A 13,545-nucleotide genomic window follows, 5' to 3' on the forward strand; every position below is an offset into this window, starting at 1 on the left:
TAACAATACGGTAAATATTGTTATTGTAATTTGTTTATAAAAGCAAAGCAAAGCAAGAGCAGCAGAGCAAGAGTAGCAGAGCGAGAGCAGCACTAATGTTTTGTTATTGGCTAGAAATATGAAATTAAGTATGTAGAGCCTGGATTAAGTGAGAACCTATAAAAGGGGACTTTCTGGTACTTTTTCGTTCTTCAAAAGGTATTTTTTGAAATTTCTATAATATTGAACCTAGAAACATGAAATTAAGTATGCATGGCCCGGATTAAGTGAGGACCCAAACAAGGGGAGTTTTTGGTACTTTTTCGTTTTTCAAAAGGTACTTTTTGCAATTTCTACAATATTGAACCTAGAAACATGTAATTAAGTATGTATGGCCCGGATTAAGTGAGGACCCATAAAGGGGACTTTTTCGTTGTTCAAAAGGTACTTTTTGCAACTTCTACATTATTGAACCTAGAAACATTTAATTAAGTATGTACGGCCCGAATTAAGTGAGGACCCATAAAAGGGGACTTTTTGGTACTTTTTCGTTCTTCAAAAAGTACTTTTTGCAATTTCTACAATATTGAACCTAGAAACATGTAATTAAGTATGTATGGCCCGGATAAAGTGAGGACCCATACAAAGGGACTTTTTGGTACTTTTTCGTTTTTCAAAAGGTACTTTTTGCAATTTCTACAATATTGAACCTAGAAACATGTAATTAAGTATGTATGGCCCGGATTAAGTGAGGACCCATAAAAGGGGACTTTTTGGTACTTTTTCGTTCTTCAAAAGGTACTTTTTGCAATTTCTACAATATTGAACCTAGAAACATGTAATTAAGTATGTATGGCCCGGATAAAGTGAGGACCCATACAAGGGGACTTTTTGGTACTTTTTCGTTTTTCAAAAGGTACTTTTTGCAATTTCTACGATATTAAACCTAGAAACATGTAATTAAGTATGTATGGCCAGGATTAAGTGAGGACCCATGTAAGGGTACTTTTTGGTACTTTTTCATTCTTCAAAAGGTACTTTTTGAAATTTATATAATATTGAACCTAGAAACATGTTATTAAGTTCGTATATCCCGGATTAAGTGAGAACCAGTAAAAGGGGACTTCTTGGTACTTTTTCGTTCTTCAAAAGGTACTTTTTACAATTTCTACAATATTGAACCTAGGAACATGTAATTAAGTTTGTATGGCCCGGATTAACTGAGGACCCATAGATGGGGACTTTTTGATACTTTTTCGTTCTTCAAAAGGTACAAAAGGCTTTAAACACATCATGGTGAAGGGTATATAAGATTCGGCACAGCCGAATATAGAACTCTTACTTGTTTTTTTTATATTTTTGCCAAATTAATCTAAAATTAAAATGTGCATAAAGATGAAAAGGTTTTTTTATATAAAAAATTATTAAAATTTTCTTTTGCTTTAAAATATTCCTTAGTTAGTGATTAACATATATACTAAATAATACACAGAGAAAAAGAAATATACACCAACGTGAAATATAACAATCCGTTATCAGAGTATAAACATACGTAGACAATACTATGTAATGTTGGCAATGCAACGTTGTCAACATTGCAACAGTTCGTTGACGATATCTAAATTTAATACACATACGTTTTCTAAATCTTAACAAACTTGTTGACAAACAGTCTGTTGTCAATAGTGAGCTTACCTAATTTTGCAATGTTGCGCAGTCAACAACGGATGTTATTGAAAAATTATAAACATATTGATGTCAGTTTGGTACCAGGCGTGTATATTTCTTTTCCCCTCTGTGTATACTATTCCTTAGATTTGTCAATTAAATATTTAATAGACAAGTTCAAGACTATTGACAAGTTGATAGATCAGTCAAAGAACTAGTTCATAAAGCAGTCAAACGACTAGTGTATTGACTATTTAATGTACTAAAATCTAGTCAATGAACTAGTAAAAAGACTAGTTCATAGATTATACAATAGACATGTCCATAAACTGATAGTTCAACTGACTTTTTAGTAGACCTTAAGATAGACTTTTCGATAGACGACAGGCTAGTTAATAGACCAATGTATACATATTCCGAAAAGTAATTTCAAACTTTTAATCTTAAAAAAAGGAATATATAATGATTTCTCTTTACTGTTCGCCTTAAAGTATGCAACATTTCTACATTAAATTGTATCGTAAAAATGTGCATTAGTCTTTATAATCTTTCGTATAAATTAGCACGTTTTTATGAGTTTGATAACAAAGTATTAAATAGACAAGTTCTAGTAGCCGATATTCTTTCCCCTGTTAGCCTTAAAGTAGGCAACATTTCTGGTTTAAAATGTACCCAAAACATGTGCAATATTCTTTTAAATCTTTCTTATAGATTAACACTTTTCAATGGACTACTTAAGAAACTACTAAATAGATAAGTAGCTTAGTTAATAGACTAGTCCATAGACCAGCTTCGACTAGTCCATAAGCTAGTGAAGATACCAGTTTATATAGTAATCCTAAAATAATTTTTCATAATTTCAAATCCATATCTAATACTTATAGAGTTTTAAGTATTTGATTTTGATTTTCTAGCCAAACTTAAGATTAGAAAACAAAATATGTTGGCCTATTTTTAGGCGGACCTAAATAACTCCTGAATAAAATAAATTTTATGAATTTGTTTACAATCTATGCTCCTTTTTCCATCGCTCTATGTTTTATTAAGTGTGTTGGGTAGAAATACTCCAAAAAGTAGACAACATTTTTGTGTTTATATAGAAACTTTATCAATGAATTGCAAATTTAGCTTTGAAATGAAAGTTTAAAAGTTTATTTTATTTTTTTTTTTACCAACAATAACTAAGAATAAAGTAAGAGAAATTGGATTTAAGCAAAAAGCAACAACCTTCTCTAACATTTCAATAGTAAATTATATTGAACTTTGTTCTTATAAAATTGGTTTCTAAAAAAAAAAAAGTCTCAATAAATATAACTTTAACTTGTGACCGAAACAATTCCTTGACATATTAAACTCAGTTGCTATTTTTATATAAAATAAAAGTATTTTTTTAAACATAAATTAGTTACAAAATTATTGAGAATTTTTTCGAAGAAGCGAAGAGAGAAAACTAACAAATATTCAAATTTAATTAAATTTCAAAATTATATGTATTAAAAATTTAATAAATAAGAAAATAACACAAAAACACTTGAACAACTTTTTTACTTCTAAGAAAATTATTTAAATATTCACAGAAATTTATCGAAAAGTATCTCGCTACTTCTTCGCCACTTAAGTTATTTAAACAAATTTTGTTAATCCAATTAGATTTTTTTCTTAACTTTTATAAGAATTTTCTTTTCTCTTATTTGTTTGTGAGTATACATATCCAAAAAGTAGGCTTTGCTTTTTTCTTACTTATCACAAAATAGTAATATAACTTGCAGCCTTAGTTTATGCTAATGAAATTTGACTGTTTGGTTAGATTTAAATATTCCAATACATATTGACCAACATCCTTATAAATACGCTATACTTTTTATAAATAGAAACAAATATTGTAATAAAAAAGTTTTTCTCCAATTTGGGTTCTATCAACACCAAAAAAACTAAAAATAAAAAACATTTTAAACGAGTTTAGGTTTTATAAATAATAAAGAGAATTTATGTATATTTCAACAAATCCATGGTATAATACTTGGTTTCTTAATAATATAAAAATAAAGTATACTTTTAGGCTTTGTAGTCTTTAAAACAATGAAAATAAAATTTTGAAAATAAAATGTATTTTATTTTGAAAATTAAAATAATAGAAAAATTAAATGGAATTTAAAAAAAAACATAGGATCGATTTTTATTTAAGGAAAAACAAAAACAATAATTTCTTTTAACAACTTTAAAATATACCTTTTTCTGGAGATCTTCTTCAGTTCTTTTAGTACTTTTAAGTTAAACAAAGTATATTTTCAGGGGCTTTAAACAAACAACGTTTAGCAGAGCCTTATTAAGTAACAATTACAATTTCAATTCAAATTTGTAATAAAAATAAAAGAAAATCTTTTATTAATCAATTAAGGCCATATAAAAAAATAGTTTTTAAATATAAATTACAAGAAATGAAACATATAGTAATGAAAAGAAAAATTCTAATGGTTCATTTTAGTCCCTTTGTCTCTTTATATATACCGAGCAAATTGCAACCAGCAACTGTAGGCATGTTTCCATAAAAGCCAACTATATGCAAGAAGTTTCTTATACTTACTACTGCAAGTACATTTGAAATAAACATTACTTTTTTGTTTTGGCAAAATTTCAAATTTTATATAGACATTTTAGTCCTGTTTTTCATTTTTCAGCAGCTCATATAATATAAAGACAGACGGACATTCGTTAGGAAGGACAGACAGACAGTCATATGTGTTTTTTTTTTTGTTGCCTGGCACAGGATATAAGAGTCTAGAAACAGCAGATAAAGATTTGTTAAGAGCCAAGAGTTGTAAAACTTAAACTAAAATTTTTTAACAAAATTATAGTTTATTTTTTCTCTCTCTTAAAGTTTTCAAGTACTTGTGTACGTGTATGGAATTTAATTTGATAAATTGGTTAATAAAAAAACTAAAATAACTAACAAAGTTTTTGGTTGGCTTGATTTCTATATAAATGAGTAAATAGTATTTATCCAAAAGTTTTATTTCTTCTAACAAGGTTCTCCTGTTTTTCTTGTTGTTGTTGGATTTTTAACAATAATAGCTTTACAATTTTGTAAGATTTTCTTTTTATATATAGAGAATTGGTGCATTGCCTTGGGTTATGCAATAATTTTTTTGGTTAAATTTTTAACAGTGATCGTTATTTAAAGTCATTATAATAAGAGAGTAATTAGCTGATTAGTCTAACTACTAGTCTATAGTGTAGTTTATAGTCAAGTTTATAGATTAGTCACAGTACTAGTCTACTGATTAGTTTATGGGCTATTCTGTCAATTACTTTAAGTGCTAGTCGATGGTCTAATCAATTAACTAGTCCACTGATTTACTAGACTATCAACAAGTATATTTACTAGACTCATTAACTTGACTTATCTATTGATTAGAATATTGACTCGTTTATTAGCTAGACCAACGACAAGTTTACTTTCGACTAGTTTAAAGGATTGTCTATGTACTAGTCTAATGACTAGTTTATGAAATATTCTGTTGACTATTCTATGGACATGTCTATTGAATTGTCTATGGACTAGTCGATGACCTGACCTATTGAATAGTTTATTGACTAGTCTACTGACTAGTCAATATAGTTGAAACGAAAAGTCGACTTTTTGACTTTTTTCATTTAGTTAAAAGTTGACTTTTCGACTTTTTGCATTTTATGAAAAGTCGACTTTTAGACTTTTCGACTATAAGTATTTTATAAATAGTCGACTTTTTGACTTATCGACTTTTTCCGACTTTTCGATTTTTTCGACTTTTTGACTATTTTCCACTTCTTTCGACTTTTTCGACTATTTTTTGACTTTTTTTTCGAGTTTTCCGACTTTTTTAGAGTTTTTGACTTTTTTCCACTTTTTTTAAATTTTCGACTATTTTTGACTTGTTTCTACAGTTTTCAAGTTTTCGACTTTTTCCGACATTTCGACTTTTTTTCTACTTTTTACGACTTTTCGACTTATGGACTTTTTTCGACTTTCAGACTTTTCGACTTTTATTAACAAAATCGACTTTTTTCACAGGCGATAGTCGAGTTATCGACTTTTTTTTAACAAAAACTATCAACTAGACTATCGACTAGTCTATCGACTAAACTATCGACTAGTCTAATGGCTTGTATATAGACTAAACTTTCAACTAGTCTAATGACTATAAACTAGTCTTGACTAATCTGTGGAAAAGTCTATTGGCTAGTCAATGGACTAGTGTATTGATAGTTTATAGACTAACTTTCAACTAGATCTTTTTATCTAGTTCGTGGGCAAAGTTCTGTACTACTCTGTTGCATATTTTTTATATTAGTTTTAGTATATGGACCTATTCTAGTATTGGAATTGTCCCTCAGCTGGATTTTTAAAATATCTTTTCATAATTTTTAAAACCAACATGACCTTTAAACTTATAATATCACCCTCGCAATTGCAATTGTTTTTCAAACATTCATTTTAAAATATTTTACTTAAGACTGACAGTTTACTGCATTGTAATTCCTTTTACCATAGTAATTTCTAATAGCCAAACCAACAACTAAACATAGTTTCAGTATTGCCAACAGAATTAAGTGTGTAGGTAGAAATTTAATGTCATTTTCAAATTGTTAGAGAATTTTGTAGCACTTTTAAGGTCTGATGATGATGTTGGCAAATAAAAGTCAGTGTAGTGTACATAAGCTTAAGTTACAAATTAAATTTAGAAAACTATTTTTTAGTTTTGCTTTTAACACAATTTAACATTTGCAAAGGTAACAGTGAGACCAAAACAATTAGGAAAAAAACTAGATAAATCAAAAGCAAATCTTTGCCAAGATTATCAAAAAAAAAGGAAAATGAATGTTAATAAATTTGTAATTTAGATTGCCAAGCAAATAAACTAAAATATAAAATATATAAAAATTTTAGACAGCTAATAGTTTTATTTTATATTTTATTTATATAAAACGCCTAAAGTTATACTATAGTTTTTTATGTTAGTTTCAAAACAAAGTGTTTATTAATTAGACAATACAGGCTTAATTTAAATATTTGTTTTTTTAGTTTTATTTTTAACTAAAGCACCCTTAAAGTAGGCTACAAGTTTTTTTATATTTATTTTTTGTTTGTTTGTTTTTTTCGTATCTTTTGTTACAACTTACAACCTCATTTGTTTATTATTGTAAATGTTTCTTTATGTTTTATTTATTGTTATTGTTGCTGTTTTTAGTTGCAGTTTAAGTTTATAGTTTTGTAGTTGTATTTTTGTTTTTAGTTCTGTATTTAAATAAGAATTTATGTTGTTCTAAATTAAATGTTGCTTTATTTACACCACAATTGTATTTTTGTGCCGTTTGCATAATTTTTTCTCTTTTTTTTTTGCTGCTTAAGTGTAAAAACGTTTTAAGCTCTATTTCCACACAAATTCAAAAAATATAGAGCACATATACATACTTAAATCAATTATACACTGTGGAAAAATGAGCTTGTTTGTCGTGATTATATTGTGATTACTGTTGTATTCTTATTTTAACAAACTATGATGGCAACAACTTGAAGTATAGTCAGCAAACTCACAATGGTCGTTGTTTTATTGTATGTCATAATTTGTTTTTAAAGATTTGTTTTCGAAACAAAAGCAATTATATTTTGTAAAAATAAAAATACAGCAGTAATCATAATATGTTCACGACAAAAAAATTTGGTCAAATATCAAATATTTGACCAAATTTGAACAATTATAATTATGATAAACATAATTATGATAAGCATTTACCTCATTGCTGTTAACATTTATATGCTTGCCGAAATCATAATATAATCACTACAAACATGTTGGTCCCAAATCAATTATATAATTGTATCTACAATAATAAAATGTCTATGATAAATATTTACCTAATTGCTTTAATCATTTATATGGTTACTTAAGTAATTTCAAGAAAGTTTTGAACTTAATATGATAATGGGGAAATGTTAAAATATGACTACAGTAATCATATTATTATGGATTTTTTGTAGTAATTATATATTGTGTTCTCTAAGTGTAAAACTAACAAATCTACCGGTATAACAGCCTGAAACGAGCTAGTATTAAATAGGTTTTGTTTTCTAGCAAAGTACTACAATTACTGCTACTACTACGAATACATGTTGTAGAAACATTGCTGGCGGAAAACATAAATGTTTTTTTTTTGTTCCTGCCGTTTTATAGAAAAGAGAATTATTAAAGTTTGTTTAGTTTAGAAATCGCTCCACCGCCACCAACAACCAGCAAAAGTAGCTGGTTGTTGGTGGCTAGTGTTTGCTCACACACAGACACACAGCTCATACATAATAATGAGTTCTGTTGTTTTTGTTTTCTAAAGCTTCGTCCTTAAATTTGCCTGGTACTATACTAAAACCCAATCCCTTTTAGTTTTCTCCTGCTGTTTTATGTTTTTGGGAAAACTAGTAAAACATTTAATTTAAAGAAAAACTTTAATATAGAAATGTGTTTTCCAAGCATTATTTTTTTACCTTGCCTGCTTGTGAGTAGTGTTGTTGCCAGCCAAATGTCAAAACTTAATGATTTTTTGTCCCCCTCTTTTTGCAAAATTTATATTGTTTAAGGGGAATACAAGAACAACAATGTTAATTTCAACACGAAAGTGTTTAAACACTAAAAACATATTTTCACCCGTAAATTATAAATGCTAAAGAGTCTTAAAGTATACTTTGTTTTTTTATCTTAACTTTAAGTATAATAAATTAAGTTGCTCGACGACAATAGGTTCTCATTAAATTGTGGACAAAGGATTTTAAATTTGTCTAAGTTTAAAAAGGAAATTTGAGCCTAAAACTCTGCTAAGTTATAAGAATTTTGTGCAGTCTTAAAGTATACTTTGTTTATGCTCTACACAACTATTACAATATAATTTTTATTATAAACATAATTGTTTTTCTGTATATCTTGTTATTTCAAAATTTTAATTTAGATTAAGTATTAAATTTCTCTGTACAAAATTTCTGAGTACAAAATGGGCGAGCTAACTATAGGGGCGTGTCACCTCCCATATAAAACAACCTTATATAAGTATATCTATAGAAAATGAAAGAGCTAGAGTACTGCAACATGAATATTTAGGACAAATATTAGGCAGAATAGAAATGGGGGCGTGGCACTTCCCATATAAATTGAATTAAAAAAAAATCCGCTTATCTGGGAAACTCATAAAGTACAGCGCACTGGGTATAGCTAGTTGTTGTAACAGCTACAACTATACAATAATCTAGTTAGGAGCGCCATAGCAATGTCCATGCCACATCCATTGGATGATGTGAAGTAGGGATGAGCGGGATGAGCATTTGAATATCTGGTGGGTGTCATGAGGACCCTGACTACATGCGGATATACGTTGGGAACGGCACGGTCTATTCGTGACCAGTAGGCATTAAACCTGTTGCTTCATCCAGATCTTAGTTGTGTCAGAAATACGTGTCTGCTATGGGCGGTGGCTGACCTCCAAATACAACCATCATGCGGTATACTGCGACCACGGAATTTATTGCATCTCTATAAATGTCGTTCAAATCTGCAGTATACAAGGACGATCCAGTGAATCCTGCTCTTAGTTGCATATGTTTTCCTAGTATATATACGAAGATCCTTCCTGACATGCATCGGGGTAGCATCCAATTGTGTGATGTTAAAGTTGAGATGACTCCTTCGATGACATTTCAGGAGGAACTGTTTAGTCAACATGACATTGTCTTCCTTGACTGAAAGGACCTTCGTTTCCTCTAGCAGGTGATATTCCGAGTTATCTGAGGAAGTATTTTGAAAGCTTTGTATGTTTTTCCACTAAATATCACTGAGCGAAATTGACCACACTGGAGCAGCATAATTAACCACTGATCAATCAATCGTTTTATATGTAGCTACCAAGGTATCTTCGTCCACTTGAGGACCTTGTTTCTACTTCGCAATCTGGTCATTATTGCAGTAGTGTAAGCTGAGGAAGTAAAGAAAAAATGTGACCACAAAAATTTTTCATTGGTTAAGTTTACTTCTTTCGTCCAGTTGGTAAAAAGTGTTGTTGACAACTTAGCTGGCAATAATTGCAGGTTACGCAAAGTGGGGTATAGCTAATAAACTCTATTTGGCATATTTAAACATTTAATTCAAAAGAAAAAACTATTTCCCAACCATTAAATTATTAACTTATTAACAGTTTTATAATTTTGTATGTTAATCAATTAATTTAAATTAACAACAATTCAATATGATTTAATTATTAATTTAAATAATAATTTTATTTTATATATTCACATTAATATCCTTGTAATTATATTTTTTTAAAAATAGGTGTTGACTTTTAAACGTTACATTTCATTAAATATTCATAAAAAATATTATAATTATATAGCAACTATATACAGATAAGCCAATTTAATTACACTCTTTGACACACTCTCTCTTTTTATTTTATTTAATAATTAATAAAAATAGCAAACAAACAGCTTTAAATGTATTAGTAAGCAGCCTGAAAATATGTGAAAGATAATAGGAAAACCATATATAACAAACTAATTAACAAAATGTTGTGTGTGTGTGTTGTATTGTAAATGTTGCAAAATTGTAATGAATATATTAAAAAAAAAAATAACTTCAACTAATTAAAACTATAACTAATTATTAAAAGAAATCAGCAATTAACCTAAACAAATTAACAAACTATAATTAAATATTAAATTTTAAAATTATTAAAAATAAAAACTAACTTGATGTTTTTGTATAAATGTTTAGTTGTTGTTTTATTAAAAGTAATTTATTTTCTATCTAATCAATGTCTATTTTCTTATTTAGTATAAGTTTTTCATTAACTATTGATATTAATTTAAATTTTATTTGTTTCTTTATATTTTTCTTAGAACGTTTTAACTCCATCGGTCGATATGAATGGCTATAGTCGTAAATCTCCCTCAAAGCGTCGCTATGAAGGTTCCAAGTATTCGGGTAAGTTTGTTTTTACAAATGTAATAAAGTAAAAAGGATTTAACATATTTTAAAAGCAAATTTTATAATTTATATTTATTTATAAAATTCTTTTAATTTATGAATCATTTAAACAAATTAATTCATTTTTTTCGGTTTAATTATCCCCCTCTCTCTTTAAACTACTCTTTTTACTCTTAAAAACAAAATAACCTTAAAACATAAAAACAAACACCTACAATTCTATTCTATTTCTTCTCACTAACAGTTAGAAATTCATCTGAATCTGAGGAGAAAAGTCCTCAAAATATGAAAATATCTTCATCAGGCGATATGAATGGTTACAGTCGTAAATCACCCTCAAAGCGTCGTTATGAGGGTTCAAAGTATTCAGGTATGTTTTTTTTTGTTTTGAGTTTTATTTTAGTTTTTGATTTTTTGTTGGTTAAAATGTTAACTGTGGTTTGACAAATTTCATTGAAATTTCTAACAGCTGAGACCTAATTTGACCTCGGCATTTCAACATTACATCAAGTTTTTGAGATATCGTCACCTAAAATTTATATAAAAAATAACGATCTTACATATATTTGAGACGTTATAACAGCGCGAATACAAAATAACATTTACAACAAATAGTCCATTTAGCGAAGCCTGGTCCAGGACAATTTTTAAAGATATTCCATATGATAAATTCCAAACCACAATATCGGCGGTGTGTCATAATATCCATGTCATACTAACATTATGTCATTATGAAAAAATTTTCCCCGGGAGTTTATTCCCTTTTACATGCTTTATGAGAGAAAACAAACTGCCCGGGAGTTATTATTCACAATAGTCCTAAATCGGTTGTAAGATCTTACAACGTTGGCAGAAAAATCTGCAGAAAACTCTAACAACAGTGTCAATTTACAAATTTTGTCTTGCAACATTGTAAGAAAAGTGTTTTCTGACAACGTTTCAAAAGAAAAATTGTAAGTTCATACAATCGTTAGGCGTTTTCTGCACATTTCGCATGGACGACATTGTAAGATCTGACAATCGTGTATCACATCTTTAGGAAGTAATGGACGTTATGAAGATTTCGAAAGTGTCATAATAAGCTGGATAACCTGATTTTGAATGGACCTTATTTTGAAAAATTGTAAGTTCACACAATCGTTAGGCATTTTTTGTACTTTTCACATTGACAACATTGTAAGATCTGACAACCTTGTATCACAGCTTTAGGAGTTAACGGACATTATGAACATTTCGTAATAACTTGTATAGCTGGATTTTAAACGGGCGCATGGACTTTATGTCACATTGCTCATGGACATTGTGACACTATCACTAAGATTAGTGTGCCATAACGTTCATGTTGTTATGGCATTGGCTTTATGCACATCATCATTATGACATTTTACAGTTTATATGACACATGTTTGGATTGTCTTAATGTCCATGGACGCTATGACAATTTTGAAAGTTTCATAACTTTAATGGACACTATAATACATTTTGTAGTGTTATAACGTCCATAGACATTTTCTAGAATGTTATAACATCCATGGACACTACGACACTTTTTGGGAGTGTCATAACGTCAATGGACATCTTGACAATGTACACTATATGCCAGCAATTAAGCGCTGATATAACGTCGCTTATATGACCAAAAACACAGTTTTTTTAACATTTACCTCACGATATCTCAAAAAACTGTTGTGGTGAAAAAATTCAAAGAAATAATTTGGTCTCTGGTCAAAAATTTGTTTACCTGTGTTTTTTGAAATTTGTTGTTTGTATATTATTGATGCCTGAAATTTATAAATTTGCTTGTAAAGCAATCGCCCAGCGTACTTTTTGCTATGATTACATTTCCTTTGAAATTCTCATTTAGTTTGTATATTGTGAAAAATTTTACAATTACTTTGCTTAACATTATTGAACATTGTCATGTTGTCCAAAGTCCTTGAGATATTCCAAACTAATTTTTGTAATTGAGTATTCATTTATCTTTCAGGAAATTCTAAAATACATATATAGAAGTTAAAAATCATAATCATAGGAGTGTCATTTTCTGATGTGACAATTATTGGCATTTGTAACTAATAATGTGACACAAATCAATAAGAAGATTGTCACACCGATCATCGTCATCAATATAATAATTAGAAAAATTTGTTTTATTTCGATAGATTTGAAATTAATAACATAATTATGCTACTAAATTTATGAAATTCTTTGAGAGTCACTGTCTTTATGACAGTCATACTATTTATGCTTTGTCATGACATATTTTAAATATAGTTTCTTTAATTACTTAAGTTATTAAAAATCAAATGCTTTTAAAGTATAAAGTGTAATTATTATTATGAAAGTTATTAGTATTAAAAGACACTGTCACAAATAATGTGACAAAGTTAGTTAAGACAATATGTATAGTTTGTCATCTATATTAAAATTATTGTCACCTTTATAACCGTTTGCATTAATTTCAAGGAAATTATAACATTATGTCACTGACATTATACAATTTTTTAACTGTTGACAGTCATTATGATTATGACAATCAAAAATTGTAATTGTCATGTTAGTTATTATCAAAAAGTTGTTAATTATTATCATAAAGTTTTTTTTTTTTTTTGGATTGATGACAGTCACTGTCATTTCGACATTTTGTGACATTTGAAAATCGTTGTTTTATTCAAGGCTTGTTTACACCAATTGATATCTCCATATCGCCATAAAAATCGCCGTAAAATACATTTAACAACGCTTTAATTGCACCAAAAGGCTTTTATATTTAACTCACAACTTTTGATCTCTTCTCTTTCTTCTTCTCTTTTTAACTAATAACAACATTAACATTTTGAACATAAACAATTAATCATACATAAATTTTTATAATAAAATCCTCTCTACACTTTCATTA

General features: G+C 28.4%; 1 protein-coding gene across 13 annotated transcripts in view; it reads left to right on the plus strand.

Moving 5' to 3' along the window:
* The window catches only part of LOC111678725 (double-stranded RNA-specific editase Adar), a 300,956-nt gene that overhangs the window by 60,867 nt on the left and 226,544 nt on the right, over nucleotides 1-13,545 (plus strand). For 10 of the 13 annotated variants that reach the window (XR_006940413.1, XR_006940414.1, XM_046947519.1 and 7 more), the window contains 2 exons: nucleotides 10,559-10,643; nucleotides 10,891-11,016. Coding sequence is in view for 11 of the 13 variants with exons in the window: in XM_046947519.1 (XP_046803475.1) it covers nucleotides 10,559-10,643; nucleotides 10,891-11,016 (211 nt within the window). In the remaining 2 variants the exon portion in view is untranslated. The remainder of the gene's footprint in view (nucleotides 1-10,558; nucleotides 10,644-10,890; nucleotides 11,017-13,545) is intronic. The other 3 variants (XM_046947525.1, XM_046947524.1, XM_046947522.1) reach the window with 1 other exon arrangement.

This window comes from Lucilia cuprina, chromosome 3 (assembly GCF_022045245.1).
Source record: "Lucilia cuprina isolate Lc7/37 chromosome 3, ASM2204524v1, whole genome shotgun sequence".
Classification (NCBI taxonomy): Eukaryota; Metazoa; Arthropoda; class Insecta; order Diptera; family Calliphoridae; genus Lucilia; species Lucilia cuprina.